Consider the following 25215-nt stretch of genomic DNA (forward strand, 5'->3'; position numbering starts at 1 on the left):
TGAGGAATGCACTTCTCTCTTTCAGAAGTCTGTAGGGGGTATGTGGTTTAGATGTCTATCAAATAGCATTTTAGTTTCAGAGAATAGTTATTGCATGTATTTTGAGGCTACTATATTACAAACAACACTATTGACATTATGTTTCGTACTGTTGGTGGCCCTTCAATTCAAATTGCGGAGATGTAGGTAGTCATCTATCAGTGGATGTGTCATGGCAGGTGTGTCTATGTGTAGTGTCTTTTCAAATTATACTTCCCTCTCTCTTCAAAATAAACCTTGTTTATTTGTTCTTGGGCAAAAAAACTTTATGAAAAAAATGTTACGTAATAATAGTACGTTTGTTACACTACTTAGTATTAGGTATGGAAGTGACAAAGATCAGCAGAGAAGAGTGAGAGCTTTCTTTAAAAAGCATGAAGTTTCTCCACAAGTTCTGCGACTGTTTTATCTTGTTGAGTTGGTTCAAACGATGGAAAACGTCACTCAAAAAGCAAACAGCGCCATTAAACTCATCATTTTCCATCAGAGGTTTTTGGAGATTTTGGTGAAGAGAATCTCACCGGTGCCCCTCCATGGGAATTAGTCCAAGCAGATCCTCAAAAAAACATTCCCCATCAAAAAATCGCACATAGAGGCACATCACTGTGATCACTGGACTCATCCACGGCCAAAGACATCACCTCGGCCTTCCTCAACTTGTCTAAAAGCGTCTCGAAAATGTCGGATGCAAGGGACTCGACTCTCCTCATATTTGACGTGTCAGAAATTGGAATTTGCGAATCGATAACGTTTTTTGGGTGTTCTCATCTGTTACCACCTCCTCAATGGATGCCAGCATACACGCCTTGATTGTCTCTGAGTCTATAAACGGCTTTTTCTTTTTGCCCAATATCCATGCCATGCGTAACAATGCCGCAGTTGCTCTCTCTTGATCTGAACAGGCCCGAAACAAAATGCGACGTCTTTGCTCATAACAAGATGTAAGCCCTGTTATCTTCTGCCTCCGAGCAGCAGAGCCCAGTGGGAAAGTAGCATCAAAGTTAGCATGCATTGTATTGAAATGCCTTCTCAAATTACACTCTTTGCACACGGCGAGGTACTCGTTGCAGATTAAGCACACAGGATTCGCATCAACGGCAATAAACGCATATTTCTCTGTCCATTCATTGTTGAACTGCCTGTTCACTGAGTCAACTTTTATTTTTTTTAAGGGAGAGAGAGACATTTCTTCTTGTTAGCCAAACTTCGTGCTTGGCTCAAAAAAATGTCAAAGCACTAGAGCACGAATGGGCAACTTTGATTGGTCATGTGTGGCCCCCCCAAATATGTGTCCGGCCGAAACAGATTCTACCTGGCTGAAAGGGGTGCATACCGCCTCCTACTGCACAAAGAAATGTACAATTAACCATAGTCATGCGCTGTATGAGGCTACCCACATGTAATAACTACACTTCACTCCAAGGGCCAGTACAAAATTCCTCAGGGGCCGGACCCAGACCTGGGCCGCTAATTGAATAGCCCTGCTATAGACCCTCTTCTCTTACAGACTTCCTCTCTTTATACTACATGAGTTCCCTGGCTGTCCAATAACTATGTGCATTGGAGTGGAAGAGAAACTCTCAACGATGGTGAAGGGTGCCTCGGTAAGTCTTTATCACACTGCCAGATGCTCTGATAAGGCATCTGTCATTAAGACATTAAAGTGTCAACTAATCTATTCTGCATCATATCACTATGTCCAAATGTGGAGTGAGCATGCTTACATGCACACAAATATCCCTGTCATGCGGTTGATCATTTAAACGTCATGTCCTGACGTTACCTGCCATACCTTGATAAATTCTCATCTCGGACTATGATGTGCACAGGTGTCCCAATTGGTAGAACAAGAAGCTCATGGGAGAGTCTTCCCAGGGTCACACATTCAACAGTAGACAGCCCGTCTTGACCTGTGGATTGTCAAATACTGCCAGCGTGCCACCTTGAGCATCTTCAACTATCAACTAGCTCTAATGTAAACCTGCGACTTTGGACGCTTTTATTTATTCATTAATTTTATTTCACTTTTTCTACATCATTTCTTTATTCAAGTTAGGCCAGTGACGTGTCAAATATACTTATTTCATTAACAAAAACATTCACCCTAACAATAATCTTTTCCTAAATCCAACGAGGTAATAACAATAATACATTCAACTGAAAGCATCGATGAACGGGCCTTTGCCTCCTCTTGCAAGTTGGGGCGGGCGGCCAGGCAAACGAAAAAAAGATTTTTAGAAAAAATTTATGAAAATATCCTATTAAACAGTATCTGGTTTTCAAGGGTTGTGTAAATGGAAATGACGAGCGGTAATGTCACACTAGAAAACGCTTGTGTTTGCATAGACTGAAAATTGCCATTTCAAACAACAAAATATTACATATAATAATATAGAATATTTTATGTAAGCTGAAGTCCAAAGATTGAAATAAAAGAGCACAGTGAAGGAACTGAAGTGTTAGCTGTTGAAAGCTGTTGAAATTAGTAGACGTGTGATTCATTTTTGGTTTAAGCAACGTGGGAAGTTGTTTTGTTAGTTCGTTTTTAAGTCCTAAAAGTGAAAAAAAAAATACATCAATAACAGTGTCTCTGGACGTTGGCGTAATCGAGCGTGTTTGTTTTTCCCACAATAGATATGCAGCCAATGAGAGCTTTTCCATCTTCTCTGTATTATTTAATGAGGGATGGTTGGACGATGGATGGTCAGCATCGTAGCACACAAGGCTCAGCGAACCGCCACATTTGTCATCATCATTCCCTGTCTTCCTCCGTATCTCCTTCTTCTCCTTCTTCTATTTCATAATTTATTTTATCTAGTTTTCCCCTTGCCTTCCATCCCCATGCCTCTTTTTTAGCATCACTAGTTATTCCTCCCTGTACCCACCGTCTCTTTATCATCTACATTTACATAGAATACCTACTATGTAGATTCATAACTTAAACTCTGTGTGTACAAAGACAGCTGCACGTACACTGGATCATGCTTCATGAATTCAAATTATCATGGAGCTGGACACACTTGCACCAGCACACAGGTAGCTGGCCGTGAATGAATTTAAATAAGTGTCACAATACCTGTGCCCTCCCTCGAGATGACACAAGTTGGTCTGGAAGGGAGGTTTATGGGTCAATTAAATAGCACTTTAATTAAGAGACCAGTGTTAGAGACACTTGGAAGTAAGGTTAGTGGTGTTTGTGACATGTTTTTTGTACTTTTTATCATTTGATTTAGTTTTAAAACTTATTTTAAACCAATACCAAGATGTTTTTCCTAAAGGTGGTTGTGTTTTCTCAGCCAAACTATAGCTGTTGCACAAAATTGGAATGTAAACGCTATTTATTCACCTTACCGTGAGATCATGTTTGTTGTTCATATCCTCACCAAATATTCTTCCTTTAATTACCAGTTTGTGTGGCAAAAGACGCGTGGGGAGTGCAAACCTAAAGGGGAAGTAATAATGGGAAACAAATTGGTATAAATAATTCCACTAAATACCTAAATAAGATACTGCGTCCTTTATGAGAAGAATATAAATACTAGTCGAATACAGCTAATCGTCATCTGAGAACAAAAAGTATTGTAAAAATAAAAAGGGTGGAACATGTTTTGAAAGATATTAAATGAGTGAGTTTGGAGCATAACCTGAGAGTCACCTCTGCGATTCAGAGAGAGCTTCAACATGACACCTTTACCGAGTGATCCTCCAGGACCAAAATACACATCTGATATGAATAATTCAGCAGGCATGCTACAAATAGAGTTACAGTAGTGCTTTGTTCCTTTTTGAAGAAAGAATAGCTGCCAAAATCTTCTGGTTGTTGCATCAGACATCCAACATTATCAGACTAGCAGCACTGTCAAATAGAGGTCATTGGAATAAGATGGTTTAATTTTTGTTGTGTGTGAAGTGTTGTTGAATGTTCTGCCACCAAATATCACAGTAATTTAATGTGATTTTTTCTCAAAAAACGACAGTGCGCCTTATAATCCGGAGCGCCATATATATGGATCAATTGGTTGATCCGTACTGGTTAACGAGGATCCATTGGAGGGAAAGTCTGGTGCCAGCAGCCGCGGTAATTCCAATTAAAGCTCGTAGTTGGATCTCGGAATTGAGCTGACGGTCCGCCGCGAGGCGCCACCGTCTGTCTCAGCGCTGCCTCTCGGTGCAAGATGCACGAAAGCATTTGCCAAGAATGTTTTCATTAATCAAGAACAAAAGTTGGAGGTTCAGAGATTTTGTTAATATTAACCTTTGAACAACGTTACCATGGGAGTGAACGCTTAATAACGTTTGATTTAGCACAGCCCGATCTAGTGGATGCATAACGCAACCCCAGTCAACTGCAGTATTCTATTCTATGTGCCCTATATAGGAAAATATTACCTATAAAATAGGCGATTCATTGAAGGTGCGCCTTATAATCCAGTGCGCCTTATAGTCACGAAAATACGGTAGTTTAATGTGATTAACTAAAGAATATTCCATATTAAAATGATGTTTTAGACAGGTACAAGCTACAGGTAAAGCAGAGCTTACCCAATCTGTCCCCAAACCAAAGCTGGCCTCAGCTGTTTTTCAACATTTCCAAAAATTCTCCAAAAGCTTCAAACAAAATCCTGCACACAAATGTATTTACTTCATCAAATTAGTGTGGCGTATTTGTGGCTTATTTCCATCCAGGCATCATCATTAAAACTCAAGCCAATAACGCCACCTAATACCTGCCTGTATTACCTGCCTGTATTATACCTGCCTGTATTACGTTTTCTATGACCTTTACAGGGGAAACACCAAATCCCACAAGGGGTTATATCACTGGCTGGACTACTCTATAAGGAATGGTGCTATACTCACACACAGTTTGCTCATGGAGGTCCATCTTGCAGGTCATATGGGCAAAGTGAGACCTGCAATTAACTAAAGGGGGCATCTTCAGCTTGTTTTACTTGACCAGACGAGAAAACTATGGAAAATCTCAATAGCAACCTGGCCCTATTAACATACATGACACATCTCAGGCAGGAATGATTTGCCAGCAGATTTGTAGAGTTGTGCACTGTGCTGGGTGTAACCTTTTGTATTGGTTGCAACACACTATGGCTGAATAAACCCAAGACGGGATGACACATGTGAAGATTATGAAATTATGATTGTCTCATTCTCCTGCTGTTAGTCTCCATTACGCATGATACTAAATTTAGACTGTAAGGACTCAATTCATTTCAATCAGGAGAAACTTTTAACAATGTTTTTTTAAAGAGGCATAAATAGTGCAAGAGATGAGATGAGGCATATGCCCTCTTTGGGTGTCCAGACACTGGTGGTGGTGGTAGAGAATAAATTACTTCAATCCTCTGATATGCCAGGTTTTCCTGCTGATTGGAGGTGTCAGGGGTGGTGTAGAGTTGCCTTTGGTGCTTCATGAAATGACAACTGACAGATAGCACCGATGCGACAGCACCAGTCTCAAGGGAGAATGTAATGAGCTACGGCGGTCCCCTGCAAGTAGGCACATAAGTGACCTTTCAACATTGCCATCATGGAATACCACCAGTTATATTCATGCTCTCAAAATGCATAGAAAGCTAACCAGACTCAGCATTACTGTGGGAGGAGAATCCCCCTTCTGAGGACGGGCCGTGTCCGGAGCAGCATGGGGGGGGGGGCGATAGGATGTCTGGAGATCCTAACTTGATTGGCGGCAATAGACCTGCGAACATGTGGAAGTTAAAATGCAGAACAGTAGCCATAGCAGAGAGAAATCAGCAGTAGCATTTCCTACTGCAGTAGCTGGAGCAACAGAGAGCACACCTCTGTTCATGACCACAGTTTTAATGCTGACACTCTTCTTTCCATCAAGTTGCACGGTGCCCTAAAGGCAGCATCAACAGACTGCAGGAGTTATTTTTATTTGCAGCATGTCACAGGTACAAGTCAGTAGTTGAACGTTGGTGCGCCGACGTCGTGATGTCGAAACACATCAGCATTCAGCTCAGGGCCCATCAGTGTGGGGCGTTGTCGGATTTGGCTTTGTCTTTTGTCACAGTCCTCTTCACAGTCGCCACTTACACATTCCTCATTGCCATAGCAACAGTGGCTTTTCCCTACCTCGTTTCTCAGCGAGAGCCACGGCAATGGAGATGTTGAATAATGCTGATCTGCTGTGTGAGTCAGAGAATGGAGCAGACACAGTGTGATGAGCTTAGACAAGATACTATCCTACATGGGGAAAAAAGGGCCACGTGTATGCATAAATTAATTTCTGCTATTATCTTGAAAGAAGTTAACTGGTCCTAGTAACTTTTACCACGTCAGGATGGAAATGTCATCCATTGCTGATTGATTTTGGCAAAAATAATAACTACGCCCAAACAGAAAACAGGACAAAAGACAATGATGTCAGACTGAATAATGAAGTCAAATAAAATCTAGTCTGAAAAGGAGACTGGAAAACTCTCAAAATTGTGTTAGCATTGATACAATGAAGTAATCAAAGCAAGAACTGTGGTGTTAAAAGTCCACCTTAGTCTTTTTGGCACTCCCGTCTTTATTTACCAGAGCAAAGGAGAACTCAGACTGCTTTCGGAACCTGCCAGAACGTCACCTGTTTCGCCACAGCTTTTGGCTAAATATAAAGTATGTTTGTTTTTATCAGGCTATAATTGAAGGGAAAGGCTGCGGAGGTCAAAGGCAGATGGTGAGTCTCTGTGTGTGGATTCACAGAAAGGGGATATGTATAGCCATTTGACAAGGCCTGTTTCTTTTATTCCTGCTCTCCATAAAATTGCATGTTTGTTTCTTTTAAATGACAATAATGTATTCATGTATTCAGGGAATCTTGGGAGGGCTAAGCAAATGCCTGCCAACAAGGCTTTTTATCACAACGGAATAATAGGTTATACTGACATCAATTTCTAATTTGTAGCACAGACACTAATTCAAACACACGTGTGTTTGTATTTTCCTTTCCATTTATCTACAAATGGATGACAGGATGATAGCGCTGCAATCTGTTATTTACCACAACTCAATAATTTACAATGGTAATACAACTTTATTTTTGTTATCTGAACCTGAAGACATATTGCATATTTCATTATTTCTCGAGACACTTGCTGTGATATGTCTGTGCTATTTTGGTTTGGTTTTGAGTACCTGTGAGACATGGGATTTAATGTCAAAAACACTACCCTCGGATGTTTGATTTTCATAGCAAGTGTCTCAGCCACTTGAATTAAAGTTGTCAGTTTTTTCCTGACAGTCTAAGAGAAAAAAAAAGGAGTGGGTGTAAAATCAACCCAGAATAAGACGCGTTAGACAAACATTCAGCTTTAATCGAAAATTCGAAATAACCTTCAATGTTTGCCTTCCTCAAACTCGACCAACACATCAGCCCATGAGCCCAACTCAAGAGACTCTATCGAGCCCAGAGCCCCTTGTGCCGTGAACCAGACACCTTGTGGGGCCACAGAAATATCAAGGCTGTTGATTCAAATCAGGCTACTCCTCTTTCAAGCTTCCTGTCTTTCTGATCCCCTTCTGTTTCAGATTATCATGTTGGACCCTCAGATGTGTCCCAGGCCCTAAAATTAGATTAATGTCATATTTAGTCTCTGAGGATTTGGGAGCTGGATTTCAACACGGAATCAAAGGATTGTCTCTTTTCTTGGGGATATGGGCAGTCAGTGTGCTCATTGGAAAATGGGTGTATGTAATGGCCTCTTTTAGGCTATTAAGATTAGCCATGATTTGTATAAAGGCAGGGAGGGGTTAGGGGGGACAGGAGAGTGGCGGGCCAAGAGGAAGTTGCTTTGATTCAGCTGGAGTTTTTATAAAGAGTAGGGATAGATTTGTTTTTTTTTAAGGTTTAAGTATCAAATGTTGGCACGTGCCAACATTTGATTATGATTTAATGGCATGTCTGCGCTAAAGGCAGAGCGCCTCAACACTAATGGGCAGATGAAAAGGTGAAAGGGAGAGGCAGTAGGACAGAGACATGTTATATTTAGAATCACAGCCCTGCCAGGATTTTCAAACCTGAGTATTTTTGTCTGACTTGGAGAGGTTGAATACAGCCTTTGTTTTATTTTTAGCTGTGTTTTGATGTGTTCACATGCCGACCCTGTTCACGCTCATCACTTTAATCTCCTTCTTGAATTCTTTGTTCTTCTGCCATCCATTTTTTTGGCGCATCTTTGACAGGCAACATAATTGAATTTAATGATACAGGACGATGATGTCACCAGATACATTAGACCTATTTCCTGGAATGTTAACAGTAAGGTTACTCAAACTAGAATCTGTTGAATCTGCTTTGCTTTTGTCAGTCAAAGATTTGGACCAATACTCTCCCCCTTTGGGAATTCATAGTTTCAATCCATAGTTTGTTTTTAAACTAAATTAATCCAGTTCACCATCCATCAAACATACTGAACCAAAACCATGAGCTACGTGGCCACGGTAGCTGACACCTCTTTCTAAGTAGAACTATATGAGCCTTTGCTCTTGGGAACTATAAACAAACATTTCCTATTTATATGTATGAAATTGGCAGTGTCTCTCTTAAAGAAAGTAATATCAGGACCAAAACCAATCCATACAGTTCCATTCAGCAGCAATGCTCTTGCCATTTATATGGAATTAACCTATATTTCAACAGTATTTTAGTACTTTTCTTGTCTCCTTTTTGCCAGTCACAGGATCCACATCAATCTTTGTCCTTTTTCAGCTGCCAAATATATACAGTACTTCATAGTATATTATAAATATATATTATACAAACATAAATACATATTATAAATTGTTAATTGTTGTTCTTGATGTGATTTAGAGAGAATCCTCCCGTTGTCTGTTTTGGCTGTTTCTTCGGCTACGAGTTGGAAGTTGTCAGTTGTGGATTCGAAAAAAACAGTTTAAAAAGTGTTTGTTGAAATCCATCCTCTCAGTTGAGTGACAGCAAACATTGCTCTTGTTTTGTCATGTATAAACTACAAAAAAACACCCCTCATTGTTGTATGATCTTCAGGGAAAGGGAGATAAGGATGGAGGAAGAGTGGGAACCCTTAGCTCTGCCAAAGAACACACCTGTTTATTTTCCCCTCTGCCTCCGTTATCTTTTCCCCAGTGCAATTCTGCATCTTCAGCTGTCAAAATTAAAAGGGAAAGCTCGCGTTTCTATGGCAAGGGGCTGATCAAGGAAAAAAAGTGCAGCCCTATGTATGACAAAAACATGCTTTAGTTTGGGCACTTGACTGTAATAGAGAGCACATCATTGCTAGCCACCTATTCTTTGCTGCCTTTGATATCCCCCAGGACTCGTCACTGACCTTCCAGGCTATATTTTTATTTATTAAATAAAAGAAATATCATCAAGCCTTTTATCTACAGAATAGGGCTGTGATAGAAATCAATTACTCTGCAGTTTAATTATTTATGCGCTATGGAAACACGCGATTGAGCCAACTACATTGCATAATGTTAACCGCCGTTTAATTTTGAATGGGGAGCCCGATCTGACAGAACTGTGCGAACGCAGACGTCATTTCTGTTACCCTGACATGCAACGCTCTCCCTCCTGCGGGCCGTCGCAGTGATCACACATGCATGTCTGAGCAAATCTGCTAGATTATATATAAAGCTAATGGCCTGGTCATCAAAGGTTCTATAAACCCACAGGACCTGTCAGTAGGTCCATCATTCCACACACAAGCTTGCTGGCCCTTGTAGTCAGATATACCCTGTGCCGTAAATACAATGGTGCACTAAGAGAACAACTTCGTAGAGCCGCCTCCTCAATGCACTTTTTTTTAGCTTTCTGCATTAGCACAGCATAAATAGGCATGAGGACGTTTAGACACGTTCACCATTGTTTCAGGAAGTGAAAAGGATCATTTTCTGGCACACTGACATTTTAGTCTCTACTTCTACATTCCATGAGGATAAGTTAATGAGGATGAGGTAGTAATCAAAACAACTGGATTGCTAAATTCTGTGTTTCAGGCGGGCAAATTACATTGCATTGCATTCTGGTATATTAATGCCACTGTTTATAGAGAGGATTATTTTTCCCTGTTTGGCCGAATACTGATATTTACACAGTGTTGAGTAGATACTGTACAGTAGGTGGGAGTTGCATTGGAGGGACAGTCTGTTTCCTTGCGTGTGCTATTGCTGGGTCAACACTACGCATGTTTGAAGGAGTTTATTAAAATTCAGTGTCCCCAAATCTGTTTTGCTTAATTAGGGAATATCATTGTCCGTCCAGTGGCCATGTTTTTTGAGATGATGCGTGTTTTCTACAAGAGAGATTCTTGAAAATGTAAGTTTCTTATTATGTTGATTGTAATGTGGTGAAGCAAGACTTGTACTTGCTGTTTCACATGTGAAGTCAATGCAGTTTGGATCTCTTAGTTTTATATTAAAAAAAACGTACAGGCACCATCACCTTCAAAGTTGTAACATATACTGTGAAGGTGATATTCCAAAATGCAGCATATTTTTTCAACATTTAGTTTAAGAAACAAACTTCGCGGCCCGTCCATACCCATCACGAACTTGCATACAGTGTGTATTACATACTCAAGCTGTGCTACACGTTGATACCATAAAGTTTGACTGACACAGAGAAGGTTGTTGACCAAATGGTGGAGCAAAACAGAGCTCATACGGGGTATGATCAGCTAAAGTTAGCCAGGCTGGTTAGAGTGGGACTCGGTTAAGATGCCAACAACCTTTAACCTATTGCGTCACAGGTTGCTAACTTGATTTGACTTTTGTTTACAAGCCCCGCCTCACTGGTTGCTAGACAGCATGAAGTAGTTGATCAGTGTTGCTCTCTGGTGTGTTATCAGGTCAGTTGAGGAAGGGAGGGGGGTTTGAAGAAACACAACACCACTGAGTGACAGACACTGACCAACAGACGGAGGGATGTCTCCTGCCGGGGGTCTATACTTCCAGCTGGAGCTGAGCTCTGTCACTTTGGGAGAGAGAGAGAGAGCGAGAGTCCTGCTCTGCTGTGTACATCCGTATCTGCATACATACATTAACTCATTAACTCAAACAAGGCCTTAAGTTCATAGGATTTACAGAAAGTGTGCAAGAATTACTTAAACAAAAGTTTGTTTAAGTAATTATTTACTTTTACCTTTACTACTGCAACAGAATACATTCTATATTCACTGTTTTTGAAAGTTGAAATGTTTGGATATGTCTGACAGTCATATGAAGGTGGACTATGATCATTTGAAAGTTCTCCAGACTGAAAAAACAAGTTTGAGAAAGTGTTATTACACAAATGGTGTCTTTCTTACTTCAAATCTCAAAAACCATGTTAGAGCTGGGAACATCCTTTTCAAAGGATGCTCTCAATTTTAGTACATCAATACTGTATGCTGCTTGAGTTGAAAGAAAAATGGGTGTCTAAGGTGTCTCTAAACATTTTGGGGATAGGAACGTATATATATATATATATATATATATATATATATATATATATATATATATATATATTATGTGAAGAGAGTGTATGTTAACGACAGCAGAGTAAATGTACGCCATCAGTTAGGGAGCACTCTGACCCAAATAGTGGCAATGATATTTTGAGAGCGTTGTGAGTCATGCGCTCCAAAAAAACAAGGCCTCGTGTGAAACAGCTTCTTCAAGAGCTCAGTGGGTGGAGTGCATCAGTGGATGAACTGTGGGAGGAAAAAGGTGGTAAAGGAGCATAGCAGGCTGTGTGTGTGTGTGTGTGTAAACCTGCTTTGTTTACCTCCACGGAAAAAATATGTGGATGTTCGGACGCTCGGCCTGAGCTTCACGGTGGCGGGGTAAAAGCTGGATGTGAGCTGTGCATCTGACAGGTGGTTCCATTAACACTTTACAGATGGACCGAAACACAAGAAAATAAAGCAACATGTGACTCATCCTATACCATACGGATTTAGCTGTAAACGTATTTAGCACTGTATAATTGTAGTTTGTAGCAAACATCCACACATGCTTTATGATTGGAACCATAACACTATAGCAATTATCATGACTCATTAGGTCAAGTATCTTCTTAATTCACAATTGCTGTCATGTATGTTTTGCAAGTAATACAATATTATCTTTTCCTAATATATTCACTGTTGTAATGCATTATCATGTGGCCATAAACTGTGGGAGTCATACATACAACGTGTATAATGGAACTTTCCATCAATAGCAGACACTGCTTCATAAGGATGCATTCTGGACTTGAAGCTGTATGACTAATTGTATTGTCTGTTTTCTTTTCACTGACCCTTTAGTTTCCCATTTTTACCAACTAAATATCAAATGACATCATAACACCCTATTTTAGGAGAGCTTAGAGGGAACCTTTTTTAAAAGCATCCACCTGGACTAAGGAATTGATTGATTAAAATGTTATTCTCACAGCTTACAATTCAGGGTATTTTTTTTTCATCATGAAATTTCGACCCTGAATTGGCATGGATAAAATATTAGGGGAATGACATTTAGGGTAACTACTGACTACAACTTGCCTGGTTTGGTGCAAGAATGCAACAAAACTATTAGGATTCTAGTTTTTTTACACTTCATTTTTGCCTCTTCAACACAGACAGAACACATGCATACAAGAAAAAGAAAAAAGGGATCTGGATTGCTTTGTTCTTTCAAAAACTAGATAAATCCGGAAATAAATATCCCACTCGTCACAACATTGCTCCTCTTGAGCTTCAATCGCAATTATCAACAATCCTTCTTGTGATGGATGCTCTATCTTGTGCCATCTCTTTGTAATAGCCTTTTTACTAGCTGCTTTACTAGCAGAATTTCAGCAGATACCTGTCTTCTCTTATATGTCATATTTCCAAAGTAGAGAAACGTGAATGCATGACTATGTGACAGACCAGAATCTTTAGAATAGTTGCATCGATTTATTTCCCCAAAAACATTTTCCGAAAATACATGGGAGTGGTTTACATTTATTGCCCCACATTTCCACCAACATGGTTTGACAATTGACAAACACTTGACATTTGGTGAGTAATACAGAATCTGATAACATTTTTCCAACAATGTTTAGGCCAAGTTTGTGAGGATGTTGAGGCGGTTATGTGCTCCAAAAATTCAGCCATTCACGCTCTGTAATGTTCACACCAAGTCCTTGTTTCCATTTTAGTTTTACAAAAAATGTAATTCCTATTTTTTCCATTACATATTGATATTGTTTTGGTATTTTTTTGAGTATGTCATGACGTTTGGTAATGACATGTGCCCTTTATATTTTCCAATCTGTAACGTTGCATATTTGACCCGTGGACTTGGACAGAAAATACCAGTTTATTTTGTCAAATGGCTTTTCTGAATCAAGTTTTATTAAGGCTGCATTAATACTTCTGAAGTTAATATGTTCAATCATAGCACGGAGATGATGCATCACTCAAAATGCCATAGAACAGAAAAATAAGCACCGTTTTGCTGTTGTTTAATAGCTGCTGCTTGACCACTTCTCTCCCGTTTTTACTTCCAATAGCTTATATATACAGTATATCATTAATATATCAGCAGCAGTGAATTAAATCCGACTGCATCTCCATTCCTGTGTTACATTTCCACCAGAAGCAAGGGAGAAGTGTGTGTTTATTTGTTGCTCTCGCTAATAGATTGCTCCTCTCTCTAGAGTCCATTCAAATTGATGGAAGTTAATTAAACTTGTCTGGCTTCACTCCTTTTCTCAAGAGTAAATTAGTTGATTCATCATGGTGTATGAATGCTCAGCCGGTTTATAGAATAGGTTCAAAGGTTCAAACCATTTGAAGTGTAAAAAGTAGATCGTAATAACAAATTTCTTTTTCTTTTCTCCTCCCTTGTAGTTTATAGCCTTTGCGTCTTTGTTCTTCATCCTGGTCTCCATCACCACCTTTTGCTTGGAGACTCATGAGGCTTTCAATACCATCATCAACAAGACGGAGCTGATGCGGAACAGCACTGCGCCGGACTCAGGCCCGCAATACGAGATTGAAACCGACCCTGCACTCACCTATGTGGAGGGCGTTTGCGTCTTCTGGTTTACTATTGAGTTCCTAGTGCGTGTGACCTTCTGCCCTGTCAAGTTGGAGTTTGTTAAGAGTGTTCTTAACATCATTGACTTTGTGGCTATCCTGCCGTTCTACTTGGAGGTGGGGCTGAGTGGCCTTTCATCAAAGGCTGCCAAGGATGTGTTGGGTTTCCTCAGGGTAGTGCGCTTTGTTCGTATCCTGCGCATCTTCAAGCTGACGCGCCATTTTGTCGGGCTAAGGGTACTGGGCCACACATTACGGGCCAGCACCAATGAATTTCTCCTCCTCATCATCTTCCTGGCATTGGGAGTCCTCATTTTCGCCACCATGATCTACTACGCAGAACGAATTGGCGCTAACCCCAACGACCCCACCGGTAGCCTCCACACCAAGTTCAAGAATATTCCCATTGGCTTCTGGTGGGCCGTGGTAACCATGACAACACTTGGCTATGGTGACATGTATCCAGAGACCTGGTCAGGCATGGTCGTTGGAGCTCTGTGCGCCCTATCGGGTGTGCTGACGATAGCGATGCCTGTGCCCGTTATTGTCAATAACTTTGGGATGTACTACTCCCTGGCCATGGCCAAACAGAAGCTACCCAGGAAGAGGAAAAAACACATCCCTCAGCTGGTGCAGGGAGGTTCCCCCATATACTGCAAAGCAGATCTCAACACCACCTGCAACAGCACTCATGGCGACCTGTGCCACATCAAAGGGACCAGGGTGCTGGAACGCAACTGCGCAGGTAAGACCAAATCAAAAAATCCTGAGCAGCCATACCTCAGTGTTAAAATAAAGGTTCCACTGAGTGGTGTTATATATGTAGTGACAGCAACAACAACAAAAAACGCCCCTTAGGGAGAAAATTCTGTGTATCATTTGAGCTTTCGTTTTTCAATTGATAAACCAAAACGAAAAACGATTAGTTTTTCTGTTATTCAATTGAGAAACGAAGAACGAAAAACAAAGTCTGACTGAAATTTATTTTGAAAGTTTGTGTGTGACCCGGGACGTTTAGTGACCGAAATGACTTATTTGTGTATTCCACTAATGTCTCTTAATCTTATGGAAGCCCATTTCCGCCACAAAAGAAAATGTGTAAGAAAGATGTGTCCATCTGACTCCCTCTGGAGAATATAAATGGTTCACCACAGAAGCTCCCTCACAGATGACTGAGTTCTCTTGAACTGTCTGGCCTCCCAGCCTTCCTCTCGTTGCCACAGTGACGAGCACGTCGACGCACAAGGTACTGCGATGTGGAGAAAGCTTTGTGAAACGTCTATTGCAGATAATAAGTCTGAGTCTTTGTGTCTACGGTTCCCTTGCAGTAGGAATCGTTCACTAGCTGCTTTTCCCCAACAGGCCAACATCGGTAATTAACTGTTACACATCAGATTTTGAAGGAAATCAATGTTGATCTCCATACATAAGCTTTCTTGAAATTCTAGAGCAGAAACCATAGTAAGCTAACACTTAGGGTGATTGTGCAGTCTATTTGTTTATTAGGTCACAGAATATTATTCACCAAGCATAGAATTATTCCCGGCTCAACAGAATGCACAAACAGAATCAATCTGGTTTAGTCCTCACAGCTCATTTCTGATATATATAAATATATAGTTTACATGGTTACTTTTCTCTTAAGGGTCCTTTCAATTACCTTACGCTTAATGTTTGAATGTGAAAGGTTCCATTTGACATATATTGAATTCCGGCAGTCTGTATTGTGGGATTAATTGATCTAAGAAGACAATCTGTAATTAAACCTTTTGATTAAAACATGTTCAAGATTAATGTTTCGCTATTGTCTAGAAAAAGGACACCTGTTGTAGTGCTGATTATGCTGATTATTTTAATTGCCAGTATTACCTTAAAATAGCCTATATTTAATCAAACATTATATCTGGAACAACTAAATTTATAATCCTGTTAGCAACATACAAGATAATACTTCTGTGACAAAATAATGGAATCCTTCTAAGCAGCATTGGTTGTAGTGTTTTTGATCTGTGGCAAATGGCATTGAAGAGAAGTAAATGTGACCCCGTCCTCCATCATTGTAAAAATGGGGTGTGTCATCTAATTGCAGTAGTTTGTTGACCATTTTTGGACAAAGGAAATGTTATATCAGACTTTCACCTGCATCCTTATCCTTTAAATACAACACATTTACCATCCCACGGGTTAATCCACATTTTCATTATATCAAAATATCTCACTGTCTTTCTCCCTTACTGGAGGTCATTACAACATCAGACAATAGTGCATGCATTTTCTTTTAAAATCAGGACTAACTTGATCATGAATTCCTGATTTCTTCACAATAACAAGAAAATACTGCTCTTCCACCTTATGACCTAAACAAAACGCTGTAATTGTATTATCATAAAATCAATAAAAACCATCTGTCACACTTCAAGAAATGAGAGAGAAATGTTCCTAACAATAAATTTGGACACGATCGGTAGCACGGTGGTGTGGCAGTGTGCTTCATAGCAAGCAGGACTAGGGTTTAAAACCACCCAGTGGCCGCCCCCCTCATGGTTGTATCTCTCATCTCTCATTGGCGCTGGAGTCAACCCCCAACTTCGGGAGAGCGATGGACGCCAGTCAATCACAGGGCTGACATAACTAACATGGAGACAACCATTTTCTTACAGTTACACATATACAGGCAATTTAGAGTAAACAACTAACCTAACCCTAACCCATAGCATATCTTTGTTCTATCTGCCAGAGTTCCCGGAGAGAACAGGATAGAACATGCAAAAACCACAGAAAGGCAGCTGGGTGGTTTAAATCCCAGGACTAGGCAAAGAACTTCTTGCTGTAGGCAAGGAACTTTTTGCGATGAGGCGATAGTGCTAACCACCACATCACTGTGCCACCCAAATTCTGCACCGTAGATTTATGTAACAAAAAGGAAAAATACAAACGAAGCCCAGCCAGAAAGTTTTATAGAGTTAACCGGGCCCGTTTCTTTTGTCCCAGTTCTGTCAGACTGCAGTGGGGGCAGCGACTTGACCATATCTTCAGACGAGAGGGTCTCCATGCGGAGGTCCAGCACCCGGGAACAGGACCAGCAATGCGGGGGAACATGCTTCTTGCTTGGTGCTAGTGACTACAGCTGCCCTGCAGATGGAGGGATGCAAAAAACAGGTAATTGCATGTGGAACTCTCCTGGTTTCAATTGTACTTTAATGTTAATTAATTTAAGTCAGTTTCTTAAAACTTTTCACTTTTCTTAAAAAAAAATGTTTTCTTAGTGAATCATTCTGAAATTCCTGCTTGCTATTCTCCATTGACACGTCATCATTTTTCACTCATCATTTTTCACTCATCATTTATCACGTACTAGTCTCGGTCAGGTTTTTTCCTGTGGTCATTGTTTTCAGTATGAGTGGAATATGCTTTGAATCTAGGTTTTACCAAATGAAAAAGAGCTCAACATGTTCCAAAACAAAATGAGAAGGAATCCTCATCAGCGGATCCGTATACTTAGTGACTGGGACACTGACATCCATGTAGGTGGGGGAGGGTATTTCTGTAGTCCTAGTCGGCAGATCTGCTACTGCCTCAGCAGTGACACAGCGCTATTTTTTCCAGCAATTCTGAGGGATCCATGCAGCTGACTCACAACAATTTCATCATTTTCTTTCCAGTTGCCTGGAAACACTTTCTGACCCTGCATCTCACTGATTTGTGAGGGTATCAGTGTAATCGGAAGAAGACATGTTGTATACGTGTATGTCTTTTTGATAGGCAAAACCTTATTTATTCTCAGTTTGGGGGTAAAAGTTGCTCCTCAAGACACTGAATGTTTTCCATAGTGCAGTGTTTGTTGTCACAGATTAAATGAGTGAGTAATCTCAGCTAAAGTTACACCATTTGTGCAGGAAAGCACTGTTGAATCTTTTAAAAAGGCAGCATTTACTGAATTCGTATGTATGTTGTATTAGCTTGTTATTCCTTGGTTGTTTTGATTCATTATTAACCTTGTTTTTGTCTTGGCATACTATGATATTCTCTACCATCCCAGGTTCAAACTGCAACATGTTTCCACGTTGATTTGGGTTGTGGCTTGTCAGTAAGGGGTGACGGTGGATCAAAATGGACCTCTGCTTTAGTGACACTGTTTGAATCAAAGATAATATCAAATGGAATTTCAGGTCCTATTTTTTGAAGAATTCAAGCAGGATAACACGTTATTCTGGTTTACTTCTTCTCCCAGAGGTATAAATGGTTTCTTAAATGGTACTTAAAAAAGGTTTAGACCATTTTTCATGTGGTAAAGATCCTCTACACAGCACATCATGGTTGTATATTTCATAACGGAGCCTTTGGGCAGTCTCTTTTGCTCAATGTGGATGGCGGGGCAGCTGTACCTTTGTCTCTGCTACTTCAGTTGAGGGTCGCTTTTGCGGCAACACGACGGGTAATGCATAAAACATTTGGGTCCCTTTCTAGTTCCGCGCTACCTGTTGGCATAGACCAACACTAGCCTTTGTTCCGCCTGCTTATGCTGGCTCTGAGATAGCCTTGAAGAAGCGAGTGGTGCCGTACCACGTGCAGTATGATAATGAGGCCATGATTTCGTTATCTGCTCATCAGCCGATCTGCATGCTCCATTAATGATCTGTCTGCTTGGGCTTGCTTTTCGTTCGTATTGCCAGCGTGTCTCACGTGCCACAATTGTTGAGAAGTTTGAGGTGTGCCCCTTTTTTTTTACCTCCTTTTGCATGCTTGCAAGGAGGAGCAGTGGCAATGCAGGGGGCAAAAAAGTCTCAGATATATAAACAGTGAATTGCTTTGCAATACGTACAACCCTTTTTCCGCACAAAATAAATTTCTCACTTACCGGTGTTACAGCTTGATACATGAAAACGCAGAAAAGAGCGATACAGGTGGAACAAAGAGAGACCGGAGATGCACCAGCACAACTTGTGTCCAAGAGAGGAGCTGCGTCTGTTTGGAGGGTTTTTGGTTTCGGGAAAATCTGACGTTGGTTACGGTTGACGATTTATTGCAAAGTTAGTCGTGCCGCTGGTATTGCCTCTGGTGGCAACACTATCAGCCACAACAAGCTAACAACACGTTAACGCTAACAAGCTGGCCTGTTGCGAGCGAGTTGGCCAGTGTGCGGCGAACAGCTGTTCGGGTAGGCGGTCCTTTTCGGGGTCAATGAATTATTGTCTTTACTTAAAAAAGCAATACCGTCACATACCGGTAAACCATCAGAATGATTCTAAATAACGTAATATGGATTTTGGGCCATATCACAAAGCCATACTTGAACTAACAAGGACACTTGTTTAAAAGCTACAGCGGACGATATGGTCAACTAGGGGTGGACGGTACGGCCGAAGGTTGAAGAGGCACCTACGAGACTCGGACTAAAGTCCATTCGATTTTTTTTGCGTCAGAAATTGGATGTGTGGCGGGAGTGCATGACTACAGACCGAAATGAGTGACTGTCACGCTCAATGTGTGACACTTGAGAACCCTGCATTACAAGAAAACACTATGAGGCTGCTTTTTTTTGGATTAGTTAATTAACTTGAATTAGAGGAGCAGTGTGTAGGATTTAGTGATATATAGTGGTGAGGTCACAGATTGCAACCAGCACAAAAAGCTCCCCTCCTCCTTGTAGATATGAATGGCTAATTATTAGCTAAACACAAACACAATTCCTAGTTTCAGTTGATTGTAGGTTCCATCTGTGCAAATAGATCATTTTGACAATTTAATATTTGATTGGATTAAAATGTAACAGCAACATTTTCCTGGTTTGTGGACATCTTTTGCTGAACAATGGGTGAGTCAAAGCTTGACTTGGATTTCGAAGAAGAAGGCGGATGCAGATGTTTTTTAGCTTGTGTTCTTGATATTTGCCGACAGAACAGTGAAACAGCTTAGCTATCACCATATCCCTCTCTTAGCTGTGTCCGAGATTACTTCTCACGTCCCCCCCCCACTACGACGCTCACCTATCCCCTCCATGGTGCCACTTTGGCCTGAAATTTCGTCTGATATTACATCTGAATCAGGAATCAGGAATCAGGAAACGTTTATTGCCATAAGATGTTGGACATACATGGAAATTGTCTTGGCGGTTGGTGCATGACAGAAGACGGTACAATAATGATGACATAGTACAGCAATAAGATAAAAATAAAATAAAAGTATAATTAAATATATGCTATAACTTTTAGGTTCTGTGACTAGTGGATAAATACTTTGTAGCTAAGACTGCTTGAGCAACTCATCACTTCCCCCCCTTCTCCTGTGGATGTGCTTAGCTAACTCGTCAGTTCTCTTGTGTCACTCGGAGTCCCCTTTAGCTCAATGTCCTACTTTTGAGACCTGGAATAAAATAATAATAAAATATTTCTACCAGCATTTTCATGAAGCCGCTATAACGTTTAATGAAGCATGTGTAAAACAATCAGGGATATTGATGTGTCTATATTTAGATAGATATTGAAAATAGACACCCTTCTAAAAAAGGAAACACAACTGTGACTTTTGTCTTTTATTCTTTGGGTGGGAGGGGTGTTGATGTGGAAGACTGCTCACTCACATCTGTTGCTCCATATCAGCTGCTCATGTTTTAGCATCCTGTAAGCATCTTTGCGAGAAACGTTTTGAGGGAAGAAGGGACAAGGCAGACCGTGGGTAGAGCTTATGGATAAATACGTATATACGTAGTATAAGTATGTACATATATTTCAAGGAGTCTGTTCTTAATTTAATGTATGTTATACACTCACCGGCCACTTTATTAGGTACCCCGTGCTAGTAACGGGTTGGACACCCTTTTGCCTTCAGAACTGCCTCAATTCTTCTTGGCATAGATTCAACAAGGTGCTGGAAGCATTCCTCAGGGAGTTTGGTCCATATTGACATGATGGCATCACAGCCGCAGATTTGTCGGCTGCACATCCATGATGCGAATCTCCCGTTCCACCACATCCCAAAGATGCTCTATTGGATTGAGATCTGGTGATTGTGGAGGCCATTTGAGTACAGCGAACTCATTGTCATGTTCAAGAAACCAGTCTGAGATGATTCCAGCTTTATGACATGGCGCATTATCCTGCTGAAAGTAGCCATCAGAAGTTGGGTACATTGTGGTCATAAAGGGATGGACATGGTCAGCAACAATACTCAGGTAGGCTGTGGCGTTGCAACGATGCTCAATTGGTACCAAGGGGCCCAAAGAGTGCCAAGAAAATATTCCCCACACCATGACACCACCACCACCAGCCTGAACCGTTGATACAAGGCAGGATGGATCCATGCTTTCATGTTGTAGACGCCAAATTCTGACCCTACCATCCGAATGTCGCAGCAGAAATCGAGACTCATCAGACCAGGCAACGTTTTTCCAATCTTCTATTGTCCAATTTCGATGAGCTTGTGCAAATTGTAGCCTCAGTTTCCTGTTCTTAGCTGAAAGGAGTGGCACCCGGTGTGGTCTTCTGCTGCTGTAGCCCATCTGCCTCAAAGTTCGACGTACTGTGCGTTCAGAGATGCTCTTATGCCCACCTTGGTTGTAACGGGTGGTTATTTGAGTCACTGTTGCCCTTCTATCAGCTCGAACCAGTCTGGCCATTCTCCTCTGACCTCTGGCACCAACAAGGCATTTCCGCCCACAGAACTGCCGCTCACTGGATGTTTTTTCTTTTTCGGACCATTCTCTGTAAACCCTAGAGATGGTTGTGCGTGAAAATCCCAGTAGATTAGCAGTTTCTGAAATACTCAGACCAGCCCTTCTGGCACCAACAATCATGCCACGTTCAAAGTAACTCAAATCACCTTTCTTCCCCAGACTGATGCTCGGTTTGAACTGCAAGAGATTGTCTTGACAATGTCTACATGCCTAAATGCACTGAGTTGCCGCCATGTGATTGGCTGCTTAGAAATTAAGTGTTAACGAGCAGTTGGACAGGTGTACCTAATAAAGTGGCCGGTGAGTGTATATTATATGTATAATAGTTGTTATGTTGGGATTCACGACATTCATTTTGCATTTTGGCTTCATCAGCATCCACAAGGAGACAAAAAAAAACAGAAAGCCCAGCTGGGCTTTCATTCCTCTCCGCATGTGGGTTGTTTTTGTGTTATTTTCTCTGCTTGTCGGCTACTATTTACAATTAATTTTCTCCCTGACGCCTTCATTTTTTGTTTTTTCTTTGATGGAGCTGGTTGTTAATAACTGCAAAAAGGTTGACTTTTCTGGTTTCACTCAAGCAAAGAGCAGCTTTCTGTCTTCCTGGCTTGAGGAGAAAAGGCATTGCTATAGCATTGGGCGTACACCTTCTGAGCAAGTGTGAGGGTCAAGTTGAAGTGTAAACCCTATCACCCATTTTGGTCATTGGAGTTAAGATTGTGGCTGTGCTTATATCAGGGGTTATTGAAAAGAGTAGAGACACATATGATGTGGTTGCGGAAATATGTACTCTCTATGGTACTGTTAAAACGGCTGCCTAATTATCACTATATAGGGATGATTACTAAACTGTATTTTTCATCATATGTCACCAGATTGAAAACCCTGATACATAACTTATACGTGTATTTTTGCTTTTTTAATCACACTTTTCTTTGAGACATCACCAATGGCGATAACCGACTCTCTAATTCCCAAACCAGACACACTGAACAGAGCTCCCTCAGAACTCTTACGGAGTCTTATATTAAACAAAAGCAGCCTGAGCTTTGTCATTTTTGCATCCGCTGTATTTCATAAATTGCCTCTATGTACCAACAGGTGAGGGATAGCAGACATGACCGTGCGGCAACATGTCTCGCCAAACCCTACTGCGTGTCTATACCAGTAACCGATCGTTGCCAAGCAACTGGTTCATGCAGCAAGATGCATCTTACACATTGCTCTGCAAAAATTACAAAAAGAGAAGTAAACTCTATTCTTTGTCCAAACACCAAATTATTAAATCACTCCAACTACAATTTTCAATACAGCGTTTATATTTCTGGATGCATGCAGAAGTTATTTTTTGTGTGTGCATTTATTCAACATGCTATTCTCATATTATGCTCAAAGACAGGTTGTGCATTACTAATTTATAGGGATCTGTTTGTATTGTATTTCATTTAGACCATTCATTTCCTATTTGAATGACGGGGGAATAAGTCATCTGTGCGAGGACCGGTTGCCGTGAGAGGACACACCCTGTCCCCATTTGGAGCCACTCCTGCTGGACAAAGCGGACGGAGAGGCGCGCTAAAAAACGATTGACTGGAGGCCACCCAGCCAGCGGCTCTGTGCACAGGAGAGGAAATCAAACAGACATCATGGGAGGACTTTGATAACTTTTGACCTGACTTTTTTGCTTTTCTGTTTTGGAATGGAACAATGAGGGGGAAAAAAGGAGAATAAATAAGAATGGAGACAACCTAAATGGAGACAACCTTAATTCGAGACTATCTACTGTAAGGATAAATGCTTCTGTAAATAAAAAAAATAACACAGCATGCCTGGGCCAAGCGGCTCCGTCCACACATCTGTCCACCAGTGGCAAGCAAGGTAACAAGGCGTTCGGCCGTGATACTCAACGTCACATAACTTTACTTGCTGTGGTAACCCACCCCGCAATAACTGTTTAAGATTTATCAGCCGAGGCGTTTTGTTCTCTAAAACTGAGTGTGTTCATATATGAGATTCTATATACAGTGCAGAGAAACAAATGTGCTAAGTTGAATAAATGTAACAGATCGGTCATCTCATCTTTGTTTCCTTTGGTGATTTTCAGTAGGTGAATTGCTCTGCTGTGTGTTAAAGTGTGTGTGTGTGTGTGTGTGTGTGTGTGTGTGTGTGTGTGCGTGCGCTTGTGTGTGTGTGTGTGTGTGTGTGTGTGTGTGTGTGTGTGTGTTTATCCTAAAGCACCAAGGTCAGAACTGCAGTTTAATAGCACAGAGACCAAATCATGGTACATGATGCCATCACTCTTCCAGTTAGTTTTAGCACAATAATCAATGAGACAGAGTTCCCCTGTGATGTAGTCGCCATTGTAGAAGTCCCTCCCAGACCCACCCTCCAAACATGCAAACACCCTGCAATTGTCCTGGAGATTGTTTCTTCCCTCTCACACCAAAATTATCCTCACCTTAAAATTCCTCATGTATCCTGGTTGCTACACAAATAAAAACTGCATAACGTAATTCTTCCAAAGTGTAGCAGAAGTTGGCTACAATTGCACAGTAGCAATCTATCACACACAAACAATGAGACCGGATTTGCAAAAAGCACTTGTAAAAAAACGAAGCGCCGATCCACACTGTGATTTCAGCCGCCTGTTATAAACAAAGATGGAAAGCAGGTCAAAAGAAAGAAGCTCTAGACAGCTGATGGAAAAAGGACTGGATGTCGGCACAACTCATGTGCCACGTCGGCTGCACACAAGCGTCGTTGCTGCTTTACTCGGACTAAAGGGGTACAGTTCTTTGTGTCTCTGTAAGAAGACATTGTAACTTGAAAAAGGGGGGGAAAAATAGATTTCTTTGACCCTGGTATTTTTGTGTCTCTTATTGTGGGGTACATTTCCCTTACCTGTAAAATGTATGGTAGTCCAATGCTGTGCTTCTCCACCGTTTCTTCAAAATGTCACGCTTTTTGGTCCAAGTTTATGTTTTACTGTGAGGGAGATTCTAGTTTGAAGCCCTTAGTTGGCATTTTAAAGTGCATGCAGAAAAAATAAACCCATTATGTCAAATTGTTAAAAAATGATGACATACTGTATATCACGTTCAAAACAATGTAGAGAAAAGTTAAATACCATGTGAGAGAGTCACATAAACTATCTATCTTCAATTCATTGTTTCTTTCTTTACGTTGTCTGACCTGTTTTCTTGGTGATTTCTATTTTGTTCCACTTTTATTTGACTCTAAATGCACCATAACTTCCTAAATGAGTATCATAATGCATTTAAGAAGACTTTAAATTAGAGATGCAAGAATGTTAACTTTAGTTTTGCTGCCATCCCACGTCACCTGCGGTTGGCTGTCGACGACAAGGAGCTCAAGGGACCATTACTCAAGACAGAGAAGGCCGCCAAGAAGTAGAGACGACGGCTCTTTAAAAAGCCATTCACATAG

At 40.9% G+C, this 25215-nt stretch overlaps 1 protein-coding gene across 2 annotated transcripts in view; it reads left to right on the plus strand.

Moving 5' to 3' along the window:
• Window positions 1-24917, plus strand: part of LOC119211073 (potassium voltage-gated channel subfamily C member 2) — a 49503-nt gene extending 24586 nt beyond the window's left edge. The window contains exons 2-4 of one of the 2 annotated variants that reach the window (XM_037461707.2): window positions 13908-14841; window positions 17088-17251; window positions 22310-23174. In XM_037461707.2, the coding sequence (XP_037317604.2) occupies window positions 13908-14841; window positions 17088-17251; window positions 22310-22432 (1221 nt within the window). In that variant the 3' untranslated portion in view covers window positions 22433-23174. Of the gene's footprint in view, window positions 1-13907; window positions 14842-17087; window positions 17256-22309; window positions 23175-23217 lie in introns of those variants that run through there. The other variant, XM_037461706.2, reaches the window with a different exon arrangement.
• The last annotated feature ends 298 nt before the right edge of the window (window positions 24918-25215 follow it).

This window comes from Pungitius pungitius, chromosome 2, assembly GCF_949316345.1.
Source record: "Pungitius pungitius chromosome 2, fPunPun2.1, whole genome shotgun sequence".
Lineage (NCBI taxonomy): Eukaryota > Metazoa > Chordata > Actinopteri > Perciformes > Gasterosteidae > Pungitius > Pungitius pungitius.